Source organism: Leptonotus elevatus, chromosome 7 (assembly GCF_054856555.1).
Source record: "Leptonotus elevatus isolate MCC_2025b chromosome 7, RoL_Lele_1.0, whole genome shotgun sequence".
In the NCBI taxonomy this organism is placed as follows: Eukaryota; Metazoa; Chordata; class Actinopteri; order Syngnathiformes; family Syngnathidae; genus Leptonotus; species Leptonotus elevatus.
In genome coordinates, this window is record NC_141245.1 from 17421521 (window position 1) to 17444682 (window position 23162).

Consider the following 23162-nt stretch of genomic DNA (forward strand, 5'->3'; position numbering starts at 1 on the left):
TTCTTCCTGCCTTGGCCTGAACACTAGTCAAATATTAGTTTGAATTAGAAAAGCTATTACAGTCAAGATGCTTTAAATACCTAAATTTGCTTTCCTTGCCATTGTCTTTTTTCTCCCTATCCGTTTCACCGCATCCTTTTCTCTGGACTAGCATCTGAAATAGTTTTTGGTCTCAAGGGCCAACACATTCCTCCACTCAAACGTTGTGCAATCCCTGACAGTCCCAGTTCCTCCACCCCATCTAAATCCAATGAATGCTCAGTCGGTAACGCTGTCCACACTTACTGGCCGACTGAACTGGACGCCCATCCAGACCACTGAGCGATTCTGAGGCCATGATTCTACTGTATACTGTAGCTGCACATCATTTAAACCAAGAGAACGGATGCCAAGTCTATTACTTTCAATCATCAAACCAAATTATGGCAGATTTGAGAAATACGCTTTGGTTGTTATTCAGGCGGACAACATGTCTGCCTCACAATGAATACGTTCTAGGGTTCAAATCCAGGCTTTGGGCTCTTCTTTGGGGAGTTTGCATGTTCTTGTCCATGGCTGTGAATGTGATTGGTTGTTCATATTTGTCCTGTAATTACTTGGCGACCAGTCCAGTGTTTATTTTGCTATTTTAATAAATTAAAAAATATATATAATATAGGGTTAGAATAGAATAGAAATGCACCTTCATTATTGGATAGATTTAACTGAAGTTGTTTGAAACAAAAATGTATGTCAAAGGAAACTGTGGTTTTCTCTTTTAAAAATCTTTTGGAGAGGACAAAGGTGACATCATTAACTTTCTGTCTGATATATTTTTTTAAGTTTTATTTGATCTATTTCCTTGTATTGTTCATGTATTGCAGTGTGTTTATTTTCTTTGTTGCATTGTGATAAACACTTGATAAAATATGATTGCGCTCTATAAATAAAGATGATTGGATTATGATGAAAGTAAACTACAATATAAGAAAAACCCACAAACTGATATACATAAAAAGGTTAAAAAAAAATTCGTGAACATAAAACTTGCTAAAATATGATCCGTTATTCTTTGCCCCAATTATTCATTCTTTCGCGAATCATTATTATTATTATGGGTGCTTGAGCCCTACCAATACAAGTTTCTGAAGGTTTAACGTGTCATCTGTCTAGTTCAATGTTAAAATTATTATTATTTTAATTACGATTTTTCCCAATAATGTTTGTCACCATAGGTTATCAAGAATTAATTCACAGTTTTTCATCGAGCAGCTCATCTTGATATTGCTCATCCTTATGTGACAACAGTTAGTTAGTTGTTGTTTATTTAATGCATTTTCCCCGTGAATGCAGTGCACATCATTTAAAAATCTATCAAAAGATGAGTCTTGTTAAGTATCATGTGATATAGCCTTGAGGAAAGTCATTACTGACGGATGCTGGTTCTTGTAGTCTATAAACACGCGCAGGAAGCGCCAAACGCGGTTGTGAAAACTACTTCCCCCAGCATGCAACGCCATTTCACCCATTTCCTGTTAGCTTAGAAAAGATAGCGGGCGAGCGGACGGAAGAATTACTTATGTATTGGAGTAAACGAGCTGCATAGTATTCCACGAACGTGCCTTGCTGGAGTTTATAAGGTCCTAAATTAGGAGACGAACATGGTAAATATGTCGTGGATTAATGCAATGCATATTGTTGTCCATCACCGCGAGCATGCTAACCATTTGACAACATAACCATAGCTGCTTGGCTAAATCGCTAAAGGCACAGACTACTATTCAAACAAGACAATTTAACCATTATCGTAGAAGCAATATAATACGTCGTGAAACGTAGTCAAATGGGTGTTAAGGATCTAGTACTCGCTTACACTGGGCTATCGCTAACAGGAAGTGGACATTTGAATGAACTCTGTCTCCTAATGTCCACTGCGCGTCTCAGCATTTTGATATCATTACAATGCGATGGCCCTGATGTATCCACCCCCCCCCTCCCCCGTCCCCCGTCTAATATCGATTTGTCCATTTTAGATCCGCTTCATACTGATTCAGAACCGAGCCGGCAAGACACGACTCGCTAAATGGTACATGCAATTTGATGATGACGAGAAGCAGAAGTTGATCGAGGAGGTGCACGCAGTGGTGACTGTCAGAGATGCCAAGCACACGAACTTTGTGGAGGTGAGTTAATTGTGAATCCGTATTAAAATCAAGACGCAATTTGGAATCCCAATCCATTGACTCATTGACAAAACTTTAAGAACAACATTTAGACATTTTCTTTCCTGTAGCTCTCTTGTGGGGATTGTTTTCTGCTTATTATTGCGCACCACTTTCCTTTCTTTAACAATTTAATTAAAAATTTTACTCAGTTGTGACACATACATTTTTAAAATACAACTCTTATCTTTAGTTGGACACTATCTGTACCTTTACATTGAGCACCAAGCTGTTACCAGCTGATCGGTTATCAACTTCCATCAATAGCAATCACAACCTTTGTCGACAACACATTGAGAAGTTTACCACTGCCTGCATGTCGGACCTGTTGGAAAGTTCAGTCATGTAGCTGTGTGGTGTCAAGCCGGCCGGCCGGCCATCAGCTGGTGGCCAAAGCTAGCTACTTCTCGACGAACATACTGTATGTAGGTCAACCCTTGCTGATCTGTAAACTCACCCACACAATTTTCTTTATAACAAAAAACTGGAAGAAAAAAAGAAAAATAAATTTCAAACCTCCTGAACCAACACATCTAATCTATTAGCACCTGTTTACCTTCATTGAACCAACCAGGCAAACTCCCAAAAACGTGGGAAAAAAATGTGTTATGTCAGATAGACAAGCCTGAATCAAGATGGAGGGAATTAGGTGCGCTGACTCCCATGTAATACGAGTTTGAATGATGAAATTGGTTATTTCTGAACACAGCCATATCCACAGTTTATAAGAGAGTGTGCTGAATGGTGCAACCACACAATCTTAGTTGCTTATTTTTATATCCTGTTGAATAGATGTCTCTTTCCCCCAAAATGAGTTGTACAGGTTATAGGTCACATTAATGGTGGAAAAAAGCTTTGCAATTATTTATCTTGGTCGCTTTTTATATCACAAAAACCTGCCATTTGAGCAGTCATGTTTGGATAAAAAAACAAATATATCTGTATTTATATATGCTAATACGTGTTGTTTCCATAGTTCCGAAACTTCAAAATCATCTACCGACGCTATGCCGGACTCTACTTCTGCATTTGTGTTGACGTGACTGATAATAACCTGGCATATCTCGAGGGAATCCACAACTTTGTAGAGGTAACAAACACAAGACACTCAGCATGATGTTATATACAGTAGAGCTACTCTGTAAGTCAACTATGATGATTTAGTTCTTATGGTCTGATTGTGTTCCGGAATGTCTGTTAATGATTATCATTACCATTCTCTTGGCTGCTGCACCTCATCACATTCTTGTGGGAAGTACATTGTTGGTAGATGTATTAGATATGCAATTTTTTGTGCAGTATGCAAGTTTTGTGGATTATAGGCCCCCCGTCATTAATTTTTATTAATAAAACTATACATACATACACACACTGTCTTTACTGACAATCACAAATCTCTTAACTCCAAACCAGATGTCTCTTGCAGTACTGAGACTGACCTATGAGAGGCAGCGTGGTGTCAGATGGCATCCAGACTGCTGGAAAATACTAAGAACCAAACATAGGTACAGGTTTAACATTTACAATTGCTGACCGTCTGAGCAGATCAGTGAGGGAATATCACTCTGAACACAACTCACACCACAGGATAATCTTTCAGAGACATCCCATAATCCATTTTTTTGCTGATTTTGATCAGACAGGTATAACAATAGCAACATTTGAACTAAAGTGGCTCCTTGTACTGTATACTGTTTTGTTTTTTTTAAACCACAAAAACATTGCATGGTAGACAGGTTATATGAGATAAAGGAAAGAGTGTGGATATTTTAAGAGGCAGTAATTCATTGACCACACCCATGTTTCGCTGACAGAGACTCTTCACGCTTTGCTTTCCAGTCACAGGCACATGAAACAATGAAACATCAAGAATTATTACAAAACACATCTGTGACTGTCAGTTATGACGCACATCTGTAATGGCGTGTCATTGCATTTGCTCGCTTATGAGCTCACTGAAGTGAATCAATGTTAACTATTGACTAAGATCAAACTCGATGCTGATCACGTATAATAGCTAGTATATTTAAACCAAACGGCTTACGTTGCCATTAATTAAAACGCCACGAGGTGTAAGTCAAACATGAATGAATCCTGTGTCTTTAGTCAAGCAACTTCCTCTCCAGCTCTCGATCACTCAGATCATTCATGATATAAAAGTCATCATGATCCTCATAAGTTATCTTGTGCTTTTTTTCTCCTTCTATTTTTAACATACTGTCGTCTTTGATCCGAGTGATAAACATCTGATGAACTGTTTGATGGCGACTGCGTTAAACGTTCTAGACAGTGTTTGGAGTCAGGAGGTACAACCTTCGGGTTCCGTGTGACTTTGAACATTTGGTCATTTCTGAAGCTACACATAGATGAAGTCTATTCCGTAATACGCAGGCACCAATCTCTTTATTTTCCTCCCAAGTGAACTCACAAGACTTGAATTCTGTCCTCTCCCTCAAGGTGCTCAACGAGTACTTTCACAACGTGTGCGAACTGGACCTCGTCTTCAACTTCTACAAGGTAAGCGCCTTGACAGAACGGTTAACAAAAGACAATCAGCATGTTTCCGTCTCCTGTGTAATTAACACCTACGGTGGTTGTTCCTCGGAAGGTCGGGGCGAGTGCTTAGCAACAAACGACTCCCCGACTGTTGTTGCCGCTCTTGCTAATTACTTCAGGTGTTAAACTTAGTTTACACCCACGTATTAATTTAACACTTGCTGTGTTCCTCCCTAACTTGAATAATAACAAAGTCCAGAAGTGTTTGGACAATTGTTTTTTTTTCTGTCGTCCCCCACTACAATAAATGTGCAATTAAACAGTACAATTTTGACAGTAGGCTCTTTGCACAAATCCACTTCTTCTTGAACTCAGTACCACTCCTTCATTTCCTGTCTTGTGTGTCTGGCCGTTGTCGTCGTGGTTACTGAGGTCAGGCACACCTGGATTCATCAGTTTGTCCAATCATGAAAGACAGGAAATGAAGCAGCGGTACTGAGTTCAGGAAGTAGTTGATTTGTACAAAGAGCCCGTTGGTGTGATTTGTTGTCACATTCAATTTCTTTCCGTGGGTCTTGACACCTTTACTTTGGTCTTGAGTGGAAAATCATGCTCTATTGGGTTGAGATCAGGTGACGGCTACAGTCAATCTGGTGTTGTCCACAGGCTTCGGACAGTCATTGAGGATTTTCATTCAGATCCATTTATCTCTGTTCAAATCCTTTTGAGACTCCTGCAAATGGTCTTATTTACATAAAGTGGCTGTAATTTGATAGTTTTGTGAAACCATTCAACGTAAAGCGGAACGCCTACATTTGAAGCTCAAGTTTTATTTCAACTTAATTGTGCTGTCACACAGAGAAGACTAAAGGCTGTTGCTGTCTAAATACTTGATGCCTCACTCTGTGTTAGGTCATTTGGTGTTTATTTTAAAATATGACGACTTTGCAAGTTGTCATTTGGTGAGGCAACATTCCAGGAAGCTCAAGTCAGTCTTTATAAGAGTAGGGTAGGAGATAATGTCACGTCTACTTTCAGTCTGTGGTTTGTGGTGCTCATTGACTATTTTTGTCCTTCACTTCCCCTTGCGGCTGCTCTTACTGTATGTCGGAACGCCGTCTGTCCTTCTAACCGAGCCGTGTCTCCCTCCAGGTGTACACGGTGGTCGACGAAATGTTCCTTGCCGGCGAGATCAGGGAGACCAGTCAGACCAAGGTCCTCAAGCAGCTCCTCATGCTCCAGTCGCTCGAATAGAAGGCAAACATGTTCCTTGCTTCCCTCCTCGATAAAGGGGAGTTCCTAGACCTTGAAATTCGTTGATATTTTGGCTGTGTCGCAGTGCTCGTAACCCCCAATATGAAATTTGAATTGGAGAAATGAGTTGTCTCTTCCAGTCACTTGACAACAGTGTTCACATCCAGCTCCCCTAATTAACCTTCATCTCAGAGCACTACTGTCATGAACAAGCACCATCATAATCAGTGCATCCAGCACTTAAAAGTCATTTTTAAAAGCTGGCACTGTCATATCGTACTCGTCATGGGCATTTTACATGTGGCTCGCCATTAAGTTTAATTAGAGGCCCTTCAAAGGGGCTCGGACGAGTGTACTCCGGGCGAATGTGTGATGACAACCTGTCGTGTCACAAGATGGCCGCCTCATTGCAATGGCATTTCAGATAATGTAGTCTTCAACTCTACATGGCGTGGTGCTTGTTTGTCACATTTTATAAAAGCAGTACTGTGATGTGTGCGTAGTATGGTTTGTGCATATGTATACTTGTATCTTAAAATAATTGTTGGCTATAAAATTAAGCATTCATTCCAGAGCACACTACATGTGTGCTTCAAACATTTAGTCATTAGATTAATGTCAGTTACTTCACAACCATTTCTCATAGCCTAACATTGACCATAATCAAAGATGGTTTCTGATGTTTTTGTATTTTATTTTGATTTGTTAAATATGTACTGCTTCCCTTTAGATTCCATTGGTGTGTTTTTTTTGTTTTTTTACAATTTGCAGTATTGTCTCCCAGCTCAAATACACGCCCCATTATATGTAAATAAAAAGATGTATGAGAACAGTTGTAACCTAATTGTCTATTTTTTATTTCATGTCATGTACATTTACTACAAGTGCAAATAATCCTAAAGCAGTGCATAGCTTCTCTCGCTCCCTGGGCGGTACTCCTTTTTATCCCAACAAAAGTCACACCTGAAGCAAAATCACTCAGAACTTGTAGTGCAAATTAGCAAGAATTAATAGTAATTGTGGTGCAAAAGCACCTGGTACATCCTTGTGTAGCCAGCAACCTGTGGTCCGCGGAACAATGATGTAAAAAAACACAATCCTTGATATGCAGCTCTGGGGGGAAAATAAGAGATCACTGCAAAATGATCTGTTTCTCTGAATTTGCCATTACTTGGTATAAATTTGAGTAAAATAACTTTTCATATATATATATATATATATATATATATATATATATATATATATATACACACACACACACACACACACACACTACAAGAGAAATAGAAGTTAACATGGAGAGAATTTTACAATGAAATAGTTGTAATTATTAAGGATAAAAATAGTAATATAAACCACTATGTATGTACTTGCGTGAAGGAGGCAAACAATGAAACACTTTGCCATGTCAACACTATCTTCTGTGTGTGTTTTTTAATGTATATAATTTCTTTGATATCAACTGAAGGCAGGGCTGTAGCACTGATGTATATCCTGTGGCTCAAATAAAATGTGGAAACACTGCACAAATCCACAGCGCTGCCCCTCGGATTAATAAAGTAATGACGTAATAGGGTGTGAACCCCGGTGATTTAACACCACCTAGTGGCAGACTATCCGTATCGCAATTTCCTCCTGCAATTGAATCATGAGGTCACCCAGACAGCCTGGCCAAGATCAATAAATCAGTCGATAGATCCACTCCAGCTACATAAAACCACTCAGGCTGTAACTGAACCGAGCCAGGGGCATAAATCAAGACGATTGGGTCACCGCGGCGGCCATTTACTGTTCATCATGCGAGCCCAGTGATATTATAACCTCGCTCCGTTGCTTCTTAAAGACAAACTGCGCCATAGCGGAAGGTGATGTGAAACCATTGTTAGATTTCAGGGCGTGCCAAAGCACCCATTGAGATTTATTTGTGTGATTTTAAGAAGGAAGCCTGTTACGAGGTCAGAGACATCAAATGACAAGGTGCCGAATTTTCGCTGGAAAAAGACAAGAAGATTTACTAGGGATTGCATAATCAATACAATCAATAAGCAACACTCACCCTCTAAAGACAACTCTTATTTACAAAACATACATGTACAGTGCTATTTAAGATTATGTGGCATTTGTTACCAAGAAACAACTGAGTGCAGGATCAATGCAGACTGTCATGACATCAGAAATATCCGGCTGCATGGTTTATACAAACAAAAAAGGCGTGGCATCTTGTCAAATTCGACGTCACACTCAAGTTGTTCCGTAGTAAGAAATGATGACATCTACAGTTTAAATATTTATTACAGCTTCAAGTCAAATGAAAATGTACAATTCTGTAGTTACAGCGTATAAACAAGACATTTGGAAAGTAAAAGTGCACTTGCAGAAGAAAAGGAGTGTTGAGGCCACATTGAAAAGAAAAATAGTGCAAACAAGTCAAAACAGTAGCAAGGAAAAGTTGAATTTTATGAAGGCAGCGCCGAATCGCCATCCATCCATCCATTTTATAATGTGGCCAATCCCAGCTGACTTTGAGTGTGTGTTGGGGTACACCCTGGACCCAATCGCCAGCCAATCACAGGGCACGTATAAACAAATCACAACTCACCGCTCCCCTGAATTATCACCCCCCCCCCCCATAACATTTTGACTTAAGTCTCAACTATTGATTTTCTCGTCAGTGTGACCCAAATACTCCTCCATACAGAAGTAGACACACTATTAGAGAAATAATGACAACAATTTCTTGGTATATTGTACATTTATAGATGTGTATATAGATATATATTAACTCCCATTTGTATGCGTGCCGTATCTTTGCTTCAAGTGTGCTGGCCCGTTCACTTGAGATGATTTCATGTGTATGTGTGAGAACACAAACACATGCGAGGAGATGACATTATAAACGAGTTTGTTGGTTTTGGGTCACTCTGACCTTGGGTGTCCATTTTTGTTGGTTGTTTTCTCACCCCCACGGCCTCAGCAGCCCCACGAAGCTCGCTGGCTGTGGTGTAGAGAAGCCAGAAAATTTCCCGTTGCGCTCTCAATAACATGTGGGTGAACTCCGAGCTGATTTTGTGCTCGGCGAGAGAAAAGTGAAAACCCCACATACGGGCGCCTTGAGTGAGCTGTGGGAAATGTGGCTTCCTGTGACGTCTGAAGACTGCATGTGCATGAGGAGTGTGACTTGGGAGGTCTGTTAGTACAACTTCAACTTGGGCCAACTACAGCATGTGATAGCTTTTACCTTTGTGCTTTTTGGCCCCCTATAGGTTCAAAATTACATCAATCTACTCAAATATCGATTGAAAAAAAGGCCAATGCTTCCTTGTAATAAAAGTGCAATTTGACGGCAAAACTTGAGCTTTTAATTGTGGATAAACTTTGCGACGACGTCATAAATCTCTCCTATTTAAATTTCCAATAACAAAAAGCCTACAAATGGTCAAGTGCTGAAAAGAGAGCACACCCAGCAACGCGTCAATCAATGAGAATAATTTATAAACCTAATATGTGCAAATTTCGGCTGCGTGTGCAACTAAAAAACTGAATAACAAGCATAGGAATAAAAAAAGAAAAAGAAAAAAGAATAGGACAGCCCATACAAACAACCCTTGACTTGTCCATATCTGGTAAGGACTGAAGACCATCCTAGCATGTCCTCACGCATAAATACGCCTTGCCAGAGGCCAAGGCCCAGGAGTTGCAGTGGTCTCCGTGAGCACTCATCCAGGTGCTCCGAGGTGTGTGTGAGACACCCCAAAACACCTGGAGCTGACACACAGAAGAAAAGAAGACTTAAAACACATCCACTGGTTCCAGCAAAAGGGTTTGATGAGGAGTCACTGACCTGTACGGGACATTCTGCGGGCTGGATGAGGAGGTGGGGAGGAGTGCGGAACCCCTAGCAACCACACTGTTGCTTGGTCTGTGCCGTGCTGCCTCGCGGCTGCCGCAGCTGCCTCAGCGAAGCGTCTCCGTACTGGATGCCCGAGCCCATCCTCTCTGGATCCAACTCGCCTGCGGAAGGTGGAGGGGAACAATTAATAAATTACTTCAAGGACTATCAGCGCGCCTCTCGCATATGGCATTTAAAAGGAAATGAGAGGAAGTTGCTGCACCGGTTTACACGGGTCTGCGAAAATACCATAACTTAATCTAGCCCGCCTCTGCATAGATTGACACCGCACCTCATGCCATATTTGAAAACAGAGTCTTGAGTTTCTTTGTAAGTGAGCAAACTTAAAGTGCTTCCCCCACTGATTACCCGAGTCGATCTTGTTGAGGATGGTGCGAGCGCACTTGAGGAAGCCCTCTTCCACGTTCTCTCCAGTTAGAGCGCTTGTCTCCAAGAACATCAGCTCTGTGCAAACAGAGAAGGAAGCACGATGAAGGAAGTACAACAACAAGAAGCAAAACAAGAGATTTTGAGTTACCGTTCTCCTGAGCGAAGCGCGACGCCTCCAGGAAGGTGACCTCGCGCTCGGCCTCCAGGTCTTTCTTGTTGCCACACAGGATGATGACAATGTTGGGACTCGCGAGTGTGCGCGCGTCTGTCAGCCAGTTGGTCAGGGCGTTGTATGTCTCTCGGCTGGAGGACAGGGCACAGGGACGCATGGACAAAAGATATAACTGCTTGCACCATGCTTCGCTGTTGGTATGATATAGATTTTTTTTTTTTGGGGTGTGATGAGAAGTTTTTGCACCAAACATACCTTTTGGAATCAGAACCAAAAAGTTCAAACCTTAGTTTCATTGGACAATTATACATTTTTCCAACATGTGTTTGGGAGATTTTATTACACTCAGATTTTTTTATATCACAAAACCTGGCAACAGAAAAGACTATGTAGACTTTATATACCCACTGAGCCAATAAACAATCATTAATTTTACATTCATTTTCAATTGCAGGCAATTTTACACATTATCCTGTGGAGTGGAGAACATGGCTCACATGGTATAAGAGACTAATTATCCTGATTTGTTTAGCATGCGTATGTACATGACATTCTATTTTTTTCACCTGTAAGAAGAAAACAATCCACACTTTAAGACTGTAGGTGGAGCTAAAGAGCTTCAAATGTGAGACATGAATGAAACTTGAGTAGAATTTTTTTTAATTAAAAAATAACAATCTTGTGCTAATATTTGGGAAAAGTATAAATATGGTTCATCCCAAGGGACCAAAATTTACTGAAATATGACAAGTATTACGCTCACAACATATGACAACATACACATGAACACCATTAATTTACCAAAATAAAAAAATTAATTTCTTGAGATTTTGTGTCTGCTTGATAATCATTACAACAAAAAAAAAGCTTTAAAACAGCAATTTACTCTGACAAACAAAAATAAAAAGATAAACAAAAATATTTTACCTGGTAATATCATAGACAAGAAGTGCTCCAGCTGCTCCGCGATAGTAGCTGCGCGTCACAGAACTGTGAAGACATACAGCAACTTTTCAATTAATTCTCAAACCTTCAACATACAAAATGTGTTTCAAAATTGAAACTGTGAGAATTTACCGGAAGCGTTCCTGGCCGGCAGTGTCCCATATCTGCAGTTTGACCGTCTTCCCAGCAACATTGACCACCCTGGAACCAAACTCTACACCGATGGTGTGGTTGGAGTCCTGCTTGACTGCTCAGTCACAAAGGTATTCATTTAGCACAATGCTTATCATGTGGTTGTTTGTCATATGTGACACACACATTCCTATATTTTGAACAGAAGCCAATTAATAAAAAACAACAACTCACATTTGTTCTCAATGAACTGATGGAGGAGACAGGATTTCCCCGTCCCGGCGCTGCCAATCACTAAGAATTTAAAGAGAAAGTCTGAAAGCAGAGGAGACGGGAGATCAATGCTAAGCAAATGTCAGAGGACAACCCGAACCGGCTGCACTTGGCACTTGGAACCTCAAGAGACAATCCTTTTAATCTCATCAAGCTCCTACTCTCGGAGCTCTTGGCGGGCCCTAATTTAACCTCCTAATCAGTAAACACATACAACATGGTTCGTGTTCGCCCGCTGCATTGGAAAGCCAAGCAGCAGAACTTAGCACATGTTTGGCATTAGAGCTGTTCAACATGGCTTTGGGCGACTGCGCCAAAGACGTGACCAGCTGTTTGTACAGATGTTGTTGTTGTTGCCGAGGAGGCCAAGCCGGGTGGCTCTGATGACACCAAGCTGCGAGCATGCATTATGATGACATTTGAGACACTTGTGTGCTGTGACGCCCAAACAGACAAATATTATGTAAAAAAAAAAAAAACCACACCTCTAAAGCACAAAAACCTCCAAGTTGAACTGTTTTCATACAAGATGTCGACATGTCATGTCGGGCTGCAAAGATGAATTGAATAACTTGACTAACAGCCAGCCACTTCCGCACTCATTCATTCGCTGACAGCCTGACACCCATATCACTCACCAGGCCAGGTCCCGCTGTTTAAAGCAACCCTTACTCAGTCAGATACATATAGTGCTTGTTCTAATTAAGGAGGCGGGGATCTGGAGCCTACCCCAACTGACTTTGAGTGAGAGGCGGGGTTAGGCCTTGAGCACAAAAGATTTACGCACACCAAGTCAAATTTTATGTCATTTTTTTCCCTTCCAAATTCGGAACTCAGGTTTATGACCATGTTGAACCTGCGCTGAAATAGAGGTGTTGTTTTGTTTAGGTTAAATTAGCATCACAGAGTGGAGGAGCGAAGGCGCCGATGTGCTGTCACACTTTTTTTTTCTTCCGCCAAGACAACACAGCTGACAGAATCAAAACGCTTCGTTTCTAAAAGCTTGCCTCAGCCTTTTAGCATCTTCCCAGATATACCGCAGTCCCTTGTACGACAATCAGGCTGTCAGTGTGAAAGCAACACGCCAACGCTGCCATTTTAACAGCAGCCCACCAGGATGTTGTGGTTGTTGCATCACAAGATTGAAAGAAGATTTTACGGCAATGCGAAATAGTAGAGAAGTTGACTATAAGGAATGTAAGAGAAAACACACTAAATAAAATGAATACACTATGTTTGCTCACCATAAAATCTGTATAAATTAAAATGAAAATATAAATGACAAATTACATTAAAAACAAGTAATCATTTGTGAAGAAATAAAGCAAAAATAAATAAAATATAAATATATATATATATATATATATATATATATATATATATATATTAGCTACACTGTACAGTACCGTACCCACTTTTAGCAAGTTCGGCAACTGCACCTCCACTGAAATGCATAATAAAAGAGACAAGTCAGGGATCAATAAATGGCTATTAGATCAGACCATTAGCACATAAATACTGCACGCTGGGATACAGTTTCATACAAGAGACCAACACATGGATACCACCGAAAAATATGTGCAAGTATCGGCATCATTTTTGTATGACAACTTAACTACAGTAATACCTCCATTTACGAGCGACCTGACTTACAAATAAAATAGTTTTAGTAACTCTGCCAGCTTAATACTAACACACAAAGAAAAATACCATAGTTGGGCTAACAAAACTAGCATTGATGTTTCTGTAATTAATCAAAAACCTTCAAACAACTTAACATGTACAGTTGTACGCAACACATGCAGACAGAGCTTAGAACAATACTCACATGTAGGTACGATGTAAAATGCCTGTCATACGATATGACCCTCAATCATTTGTATTGTTAGATTTATTGTATTCCTTGAAAAGTGGTTATATTACCACATATTTTGAATGGTTGTATATTTGGCCACTGTGTATAGCTGGTATATTTTAATTAATCTTTTAGTCATTTAACCGTGGTCTATGCAATAAAATTACAAAAATAACAGAAAACTACAATTAATTGAATGTAATTTTAAGCAGAAACCTATCAGGATAAATATCGTTATCAGGATATACAAAATTTGTTCAAGCACAGCCATACCCCGAAATGCAAAACCAATCTGAAAAAGGTGAAATCCATCAATCTGAAAAGCTTTGACTTTTCTTTTTTTTTTTTGCACAAACCTAATTGTCCAAAGTAAAATAATCTGAATCAGTGATACTCGACCCCCACGGTATCCCTTATCAGCGACCCCCCCCCCCCCCAATATTTGTTTTGTTTTTGTTTTTAGGGGGGGGGGGGTGTTAGTTCACCCCCATTTTTTTCAAGGATGCAATAACATGAAATGCAATTGAGGGCAATGCTGTGCAGGTAGGGAAGAAGGGGGGGGGGGGGGGGGCAGCTGTGCAGGTAGGGAAGAAGAGGGGGGGGGGGGGCAGCTGTCCAACTTCCTGATGCAGTAGGCCAGGTTAGCTCCAAGTGATGTCGAAATATGCACAATACATTATAGTTGTTTCTTGTCGCATGATATTCATTTTATGGAGCTCAGTGTCTTGTCCCCTTCATCGTTCATGTACGGCCATGTCACCGCACCTGAAGTTTGACCAACTTTCACCTGCCAAATGTAGTGGCGACAGTAGACGGAAGCGGGGTGTGTATCGTAGTGCGCAGTGGAAGGATAGGAACACCAACACACAGGCAAAAGGCGTCTTAAAATAAAAAGTCAGTGCCGTTCTGACATGACTAATTTACTGTGAGAGAGCAAGCTAACATGTTAGCTAGCTAGTTAGCCGCGTAGCTACGCGCCTGTCACATCACAGCTGAGCTGTATAACGTTAACATTCGCGGCTTCCGCAGACAATTAAAATCTCCCCCACAAACGAACATACCGTACGTCTCGGACATGTTGGCCCCCTCGCCGTATTAGAGGAGTCACTTGGACCGTTTTCACGGTTGCCTCGTTAGACAGTCGTTTTTTCACCCTTTTTAATGCTGTCTGATACCGTCTGAGCTGCTTTGGCTTTCGCTTCGTCCACAGCCAACTGAGCCAAGCCAGACCTGGGAGCTACGTCATGACGTCATGCGTCGCCCAAAATGTTTGCTTCACGGTCTGTTGGAAATTTAAAGACTCCACTGTACCTTCATTGATAGATATTTGAAGTAACCAAATGAGAAAAGGATCATCCCTTAGCTTTTACCTGCTTCTCTCCATGGACTAAATAAACAAAGTGTCAAACTATGGCTGAGGTGAAACACTTAATAGCTTTAGATTCTTATAGCACTAAACTGATTCACCTTGAAGACAAAAAAGGGAAAAAAATACAAATAAAAAGTTAATATAAATATTTCATAATAGATACGAGTACCCAATAGACCTTATTTTTTTGTGGATGCAAGCGAAATTTTACACAGGCGTGCATTATAAAGCCTTACCGCTAGATGGCGGCAGCACACTGCACAACAGCCATCATCCAGCATTGGCGCCTTGCAGTGGAAGGACAATATCAATTGGTGGCAGTAATGCATCATTTAAAGCTAGTTTGCCAACTGTTAATAGACCCCACAGAAAAAGAATAAGGAAGGACAAATTAGATCACAGTGCATTACAATTTATAGATTGATTCTACTAAATAAAATCAATTATCCAATCGAGGCATAGTTCATTTAATCAATGGGATTGATTGAGTGACCTAAATTTATCAACAGTATGGCTGCAAGTGCCACAAAGAGCCACAAGATGGCAGGCAAAGATAACGCGATAAGTGAACTTTGTTCCATTTATCGCTGCAAATTAAATCAACACGATCTGATTTGATTTTATGGAACTTCACGAATTGATAGGACGTCACTATTTATGTTTAATTGGATCTTCCTTGTAAAGTTTGCACACTTGCTTCACTAATAATAAAATAATTGCTGTGGAAAAAAAATCCTACTTTTGGGTAAATATAATTGCAGTTAACTCCTTCCCCTTATCTGCACCTTTGATGCATGTTATCCCTTCTTCTTTGCACATCCAGTAAGAAGGAAACACTTGCACAAAACCCAGGGGCGAGAGGTAAACGCCAGGCCGCCCAAAGGCAACAGGTGATAAATTAAAGGAACCTTCCACTCTGCTAATGTCCCTCCTAGTTCCTCCCAGCTTTTGTTGCACTTTGGCAGGCCCCTTCGTCGTTAAAAGCTCTTTTCACTGAGATTAAAGCTAGGGAGGAAACACGGATCTGAGCGTCGTGTGGGGCAAGGATGTTTTCCTAAGGTGGGCTATACAAGAAAGGGTGAGCTCAAAGGTGTGCAGCTGGCTGTAAAAAAAAAAAAAAAGAAACAGAAGAGAAAAAAAAAGCCAGTGCTTCTGTTAGTTCATCACTCATTGTCTCCCCTCTCTCTTTCTTGTCCTCTTGGGCCAATGTTGGTTTCGTCATCATGATGGATGTCTGAGCTGCAGGCCAAACATGTGCTTCTGTAAGCATGTGTGTCGGATTCGACCTTGGACGTTCCAACTCGACCAGTTCAGATGGTCGGATTCATGTGTACTTGTCGATCTAGGCACGTGAGAAGGGCAATTGCCGTACATGTAAGGAGGAAGGGAATTCAAACTAAAGATCAGCAACAAACATGTTCGCAGTGAATACAGAGAGGGAAACCCCTTGGTGTGATGCCAGCCAACCTAAAGCAATGTTTACTGCAAACAATGACTCATTTTCACAGGGTTCATGGAATGAGTCACTTCTAATGGAGCAGAGCGGTTACCTGGAATCTGTCTCAACCTAAGGTCGAATGTTAGTACATTTTTTGTCATTGTCAAAAGCGGACATATTAAGGGAATTGTAATTGCTTGAAAATATAATACTTCCATCCATACAAAATATGACGCTTTTGTTTTTGCTCCTATCTTTTATGCGGTTGGTGACATGTAGTCTAGTAGTACAGTGGTGCCTTTAATTCATTCTGTGATCAAGCACAGAACTGAAATCATTAGGGGTGTGCCAAAAAATCGATTCTCATAAGAAGCGCGATTCTCATTTAGTAAGATTCAGAATCGATTTTAAATGTCCCCAAATCGATTTTATTTAAATTGTTTTATACTGTCTTGCCTTTGTCTGTGTGTGCCTTTATTTGGAGCGCTGTTCATGTTGTTCCTGCTTTGGCCACTTAGGGGCAGTGTGGTTCCACGCGGTCCAATACACTGTTAAGTTGTAGCCACATTAAAGAGTAAAAGGAAAAAGTCACAATCAAGTTATTCCAATAAAAGTTTTTGGAGTTATTTTGAGTGTTAAAAGTGCCGCGAATAGCACGCTAATTAACATTAGCGAGTCATACTGGAGTAGATCATTACAATTTCTTGCACATTTATAGAAAAAAATCATTGTCAATCAAATCATTTTGAATCAGAAATCGTTAGGGTTAGGGTTAGGAAGAAGGGACTGAACCCTTCCCCTCGCAGGATAGGGGGAATATCCCCCCCTCCTGGAGCGGAAGGAAGGTGCACGGTCCTTCCATCCACGGGCTCTCTCAGGGCCATAGTCCCTGTCCTGTTGTACAGGTCGACGGCGTCCATAACGGACTACTGTCCACCCACCGTCCATTGTTTGTGTTTGTGTATCTGTTTGTGTTGTGCGTAAATGTATGTTGTATGTGTGTGTGTGTCTAGGGTTTAATATGTATAATCAATCAATAATCAGACTTATTTACTATCCTAGAAGACACCTTTGTTATTTAAGTAATAAGCCCCCCCACACATAAAACACAAAATCCTTAAAAAAGAAAAAAAGAAAAAAAATCGAAAATTTTGAAAATCTCAACAAAAATATCAATTAGTAATCAAATAATCAACAATAGTGTGCCAAAACAACGTTTCGGCTCATCTAGAACCTTCTTCAGGTAAATGGCACAATGAAAGAATGAAAAAGCAAACCTATGGGTTTGGGTTTGGGTTTGGGTTTGGGTTTGGGTTTGGGTTTGGGTTTGGGTTTGGGTTTGGGTTTGGGTTTGGGTTTGGGTTTGGGTTTGGGTTGGGGTTGGGGTTGGGGTTGGGGTTGGGGTTGGGGTTGGGGTTGGGGTTGGGGTTGGGGTTGGGGTTGGGGTTGGGGTTGGGGTTGGGGTTGGGGTTAGGGTTAGGGTTATAGGCCCAAAAATGAGAATCGCACCGAATCGTGAAACATTAAAAGATTCCCGCCCTTAGAAATCATCGTTCTCCATTGAAATGAACGAAAATGCCGTTAATCCATTCCAGTCTCTCCCTAAAAATCTAATAAACAACGTGAGTCATGTACTCACCCCACAACACCATGCGGGGACACGTGCGATTTAGCAAACAACTAGTGTGTACTTGAAGGATATTTTACATTTAGGTTCTGAACACAATGTACACTTATACACTGACTACACACTGACCTATGATTTGAATGAGAATGATTACATCAAACTCTAAATAGAGATGTCAGTCAGCTCAAGGGTCCACAATAACAATGTATGCACTATATCACCTTGATCATATTACCGCATGCTTAAGAAATGGCTTTTAATATGTATTAATTAATTAATTAATTGGTTTTAGCTGCCCTGCAACATTCTGACTTCTTCAGAAAGTTTCCTTGAAAGCCAGCTCAAGGGTAGTTTTATATAAAATGAGACACACACCTGACTTAACATAAACAGACCGGATTGGGAATGTGATGTGCAAACAAAGCTGAATCCGTCTGCAGAAGGAGGATTTATCCTTTGTGGAAGTGACAGCGGCAACACTCACAAAAATTCAAAGACGATTAACCTTTAAAATGGAGCCAGCCATTTGAAGTAAATACTGCATTTCCCCATGTGTAATGGTAAGTGCACATTTACTCAACTGCAGAGTATAGGGCATTTATTAAAGGCTATACCTGTTGGAAGTTAGTTGCTGAAAACGTGCAAATACTTCGAACTATGTAGAACTCAACTATGGAGTTATAGCGTTTAGGGGTGAGTACCGATATCGGTATCGGTCCGATGCTAGGTCTTATTTCAGGGTATCGGTACTCTCGACGGCAATTTTTATTTTTTTATGGTAATGTTTATTTCAATTAAATTTTCACGATAAGGAACTAGAAATTTGAAATAAGAAAAATTGAAAATTGCCATTAATTTCATGCAAATTTAACCCCTTCAAACCCACCTTTTTTTTTCTGCTAGGCAATTTATTTATTTATTTTTTAACTGATTTTGACTCTCTTCCCACATATGAACAAAATGGGGGAAAAAATGTGGGATTATCTCCTGTTTTTATTTGTTACAGTGGACGCCAGGATCGTATGGCTGTAACGTGTTTTAAACTTACCAAGCCAAACATTGTTAATATGAACACCACGCAAATCAACTTGCCATTGTGATTGGTTAGCTATCCAATCACGAACCAGAAGTGTTGACATCATCCAAATTATGCATTATACTGGTTTAGACACGCAAATATGGCATGTCCACTGCAATCATGTAAGGGTCCGAAGGGGTTAAAATGCATCAACAGACAGGCGTGAGTCATGTACCCACCTCACCAGCCAATTCACAGCACCATGCAGAGACACGTGCATTTGAATGATACGTTACATCTAGATTCTGAACAGCGTACATTTATACACTCAGCCCTAGTAAAGTTACTATAAGATTTCTTCTACACACTGACCTATGATTTGAATGAGAACGATTACATCATACTCTAAATAGAGATGTCAGTCAGTTCAAGGGTCCCCATTAACAATGTATACACTGTATCACCTTGATGATAATGGCTTTTAATATGTATTAATGAACACAGTCAACGCTAATATTTGGTTTTAGCTCAACTACAACATTTTGACGTCTTCAGAAAGTTTCCTTGAAAGCCATCTTAAGTGGAGGCACACATCGGACCTAACATAAACAATAGAAGCCTCCCATCTGATGACTAAATGAAAAAAAAAATGCATATGATACTAAAAAACAAAACAAAAAAACAACACAGTTGCATGAAGGATGTCAAATGTCCCCCCCCCCCCAAAAAAAAATCCAGTGTATTTACAATATTGTGGCTACAAACCTGAACTCATCAGTTTTATCTCCACTGAACTAAAAGAATCAATCACATATTTGCAGCTCCTGTTAAAACACATATTGACATTGAAGATCCGCTGTGTTCCCTGAGCTGCCGGATAGAACTTGTTGAGGAATCTCTCCATGATGTCACTCACAATGACTAGAATTGATAGTAGGTCGTTAATATTGAGAAGATCACATTGCAGGTCTGCAGGGCAAAGAGGCGCCACATCCTCTCCCTCCCACTGTCTTTTATTGTTTGTTCTATTTTTTCCCGCCCAGCCTCGGCAAATAACACACATTGAGATGTCCTTACGTGAAGAATTGTTTCATTTGCGTGACTGGCAGTTCATCTTTCAACGCGCACTTAAATGAAAAGATCTCTTTGGAGAACATCAAGTCTTTGAGACGCATGCCAGACTGCACGTACACAAAGACAACAAACGGCTGATTCCTCTACATTGCACCGACAGAGAATCCCATGCATCAATGCAAAATTTATATTTTGCAAAACAAAAGACACTCCCATCTCTGAGTTGATCTCTCACCTTCCCGGAGTCACAGCAAGCTCATGTATTTTCCCTCCAGGCACAAATACATTCCCCAAACCTCTCCGTTCATTTCCTTCCTCTCTCACCTGTCACAATCCCTCAGCATTGATCCCCTGGAAGATAATCCAGAACCCTGTCTCTCTGAAGACAATAATGTCCAAATGTTGGACAGAGAGAACCGAAGAACAAGCTATCAATGTCAAACTAGAAAGGCCCTCTGGAAACAGAGAATGAGGTTTAAGCCAACACTAATCATTTGTTTCCGACAACGTCCTGACCCCCCCCCCCCCCCCCCAAAGATTGTCTCTTTTCGGGGGAACAGTAGCCACTAACAAGCCCGTTGCTAAGCAAAACCGCCACGTCACTCAGCCACACCTGACAATAACATCAATTCTAATGGGACCAACCCCAGGTGCACACATCCACTGATAGCAAGGAACGATTTATACCAGGCAGGCACCAATAGAGTCCAATGGGCTAAAAAATATATATATATTTGGCTCTAGAGCAGTTGTCAGTCAGATGATGGAGCTTCTTCTGCACACATAATTCTGCCCATAAAGGCAATCACAGTGGTGGGCAAACGCGGTTCTCAAGGGCCGGAGTCCTGCAGGTTTTGGAAGTTTCCCTACTGCCACGCAGCTGATTCCAATCAACAGGATTGTTACCAGAGTTATGCAGAAGGGGAACAGCCCTCCCTCGAGAAACCATCCACTTCTCGTGAGGGACACAGTTAAAAGTTTTCTCAGAGTAGATACTCAGCGACGATGAGGATGGGATTCGAACCCATGCGTGTAGAACACAATGGATTAGCAGTCCATCACCTTAACCACTCGGTCACCTCATCGCTATCCCTTTCATCAAACAGGGTCCATTGGAATTAAAATTGCCTTAGGAGCTCGAACGTGTGCCGGCAATGATCGGCCCGTGGGCCAAAATTGGCCCGCCGCCAATTATATCTGGCCCGCTAGATGACATTGATGGGGGAAAAAAGAAAAGATAATTAGGGATGTCACATAAGTCAAGATATTTAAAGTTCCTTGCTATCGTTGTGGTTTATCTGTTTACTCTGACTGTCCATTGGACATAAAATTAATAAAAGGATGGGATTCAAACCCACGGGTGTAGAACACAATGGATTAGCAGTCCATCGCCTTTTCCACCTGGGTACCTCATCGGATTTTTTGTTTTAATGGTTAATTGTTCTTAAAAATGTCTTTGGCTCTAGAATGTGTATTGAAATATATGTATCAAACCAATGCTTCTTTTGTTTTTCATTTCTCAGAAATACTTATTACATGGGAGGTAGTGGGTTCAATGTGCATTTTCTATCAGCCTGACTCATTTAGGGGCTTTTTCGAGGGTCAAGCAAGCCTGTAACAGTCTAAAGGTAAATTTTCTGACCAGTATTCTGTTCAGACTTTTCTTTTTTTCTTTGTGATTTAAACACCAATTCAAATTTCTGTAAACAAACGGATTGGTTGGTACCTCTTTGATTTGTGGCCTTTCAGATAAAGTAATTGCATAAGTACGCTCAGTATAATGAAGGCCAAAATGATCAATTTGACTAATGTAGGTCAGTGTAGCTCACATATCGTAAAGAAATCTGAACGGGAGCTTCCCTCCAAGGCCTTTTCAAGTTGTGTCCTGTCTTCAGCCAGCCGTGTGCTACGACGTGTCAGTGAGATAAGACAGTCGGCCCTGGAGGATGATGTCAGGACTGATGAATGACATCAGCGACCTCCACACCAGACGCCCGCAAATCAACCGTCACAACCTCCCTGTCTCGAGCAATTACAGTTATTGCAGACTCCTCACTGAGCACAATGCATCATGTCTTATTTACTTCATATGTATGATGAATGTTTGTATTACGTTTCTAGAATCATGTAATTCTGATTTGTATTTCTAATATTTTGGCCAAATATTTTGTATAAATCTATTAATTGTTTTATTGAACAACTTGCATAATTGTTAGTAATTTCTATATTTATTTTTTTATTTGTGCAATGACTTGTATTTATTCCTAGTATCTTATCTATTTTTTCTAATATTTTAAATTATTATTATTATTTGTATGTTATTGTTCCTAATATTCTTTATCAAATATGTTACTGTCTACTATTTTTATTATTTTGAAGGTTTAATTGGTTTCCTAATTGTGTAAAAAAAAAAAAAAGTAAAGATTTTTTTAAATATATCAATTTGTATTAACTTTTAATGTTTTCTGTATTTTTGTGTACTTGGTAATAATATTTTGTTCATCAATTTTTTTTCTAATTTATTGTATTATATTATATTATATATATATATAATATATATATTTTTTAAAGAGTATAGTTTTCAAGTAATTTTTTGTGTGTTGTTAATCCAATATTTTTTATATATTTTTTGTGTGTGCAACATTTAAAAAAAAAAAGGATTTGAAAATATTTGCATTTTCGTTTTTGTCTTATATTTCTGTGTAATATGCTTGCATTTGTTTCCAATAAAAAAAATTCTCGAATTATATTTTAGTACCTTTGTCTAACATCGATCCATCTATATCTTTGAGCCTGTGTCTTTCAGTCATTCCACTTTAAATGTGAGCGAGTGTGTGCGGGTTGAGGGTCATTGACCTCCCAGTCAGGTGGGTGAATTTGTGGCTAAAGGTTATACCCAAAGGCCCAGGTGTGCAACACCTGTGCTCAGCCCATCATGTGACTCACCGTCCTGCCTGCCTCCCCATTCCGACCCTCCTTTAAGCTCCTCTAATTGTACTCTCATCCTTTTGAAAAGCCCCCAAAAGACT

The 23162-nt window shown here is 40.2% G+C and overlaps 2 protein-coding genes and 1 non-coding gene across 3 annotated transcripts; 1 reads left to right on the forward strand and 2 right to left on the reverse strand.

The window, feature by feature from the left end:
- The first annotated feature begins 1476 nt into the window (after window positions 1-1476).
- Window positions 1477-6790, forward strand: ap2s1 (adaptor related protein complex 2 subunit sigma 1). Its single transcript, XM_086081481.1, has 5 exons — window positions 1477-1643; window positions 2013-2162; window positions 3178-3291; window positions 4659-4718; window positions 5850-6790. The coding sequence occupies exons 1-5, from the start codon at window positions 1641-1643 to the stop codon at window positions 5949-5951; spliced, it is 429 nt and encodes a 142-aa protein (XP_085937607.1). The 5' UTR covers window positions 1477-1640; the 3' UTR covers window positions 5952-6790.
- A 1435-nt stretch (window positions 6791-8225) lies between these two features.
- On the reverse strand, window positions 8226-14847 carry rab4b (RAB4B, member RAS oncogene family). Its single transcript, XM_086081480.1, has 8 exons — window positions 14669-14847; window positions 11714-11794; window positions 11480-11594; window positions 11330-11392; window positions 10379-10533; window positions 10210-10305; window positions 9793-9962; window positions 8226-9716 (listed from the first exon to the last, which is right to left on the reverse strand). Exons 1-7 carry the CDS (start codon window positions 14682-14684, stop codon window positions 9847-9849), a joined length of 642 nt encoding a protein of 213 aa, XP_085937606.1. The 5' UTR covers window positions 14685-14847; the 3' UTR covers window positions 8226-9716; window positions 9793-9846.
- A 6289-nt stretch (window positions 14848-21136) lies between these two features.
- Window positions 21137-21218, reverse strand: trnas-gcu (transfer RNA serine (anticodon GCU)). Its single transcript has one exon. It is a non-coding gene; the product is annotated as a tRNA-Ser (tRNA).
- Between the last annotated feature and the right edge of the window lie 1944 nt (window positions 21219-23162).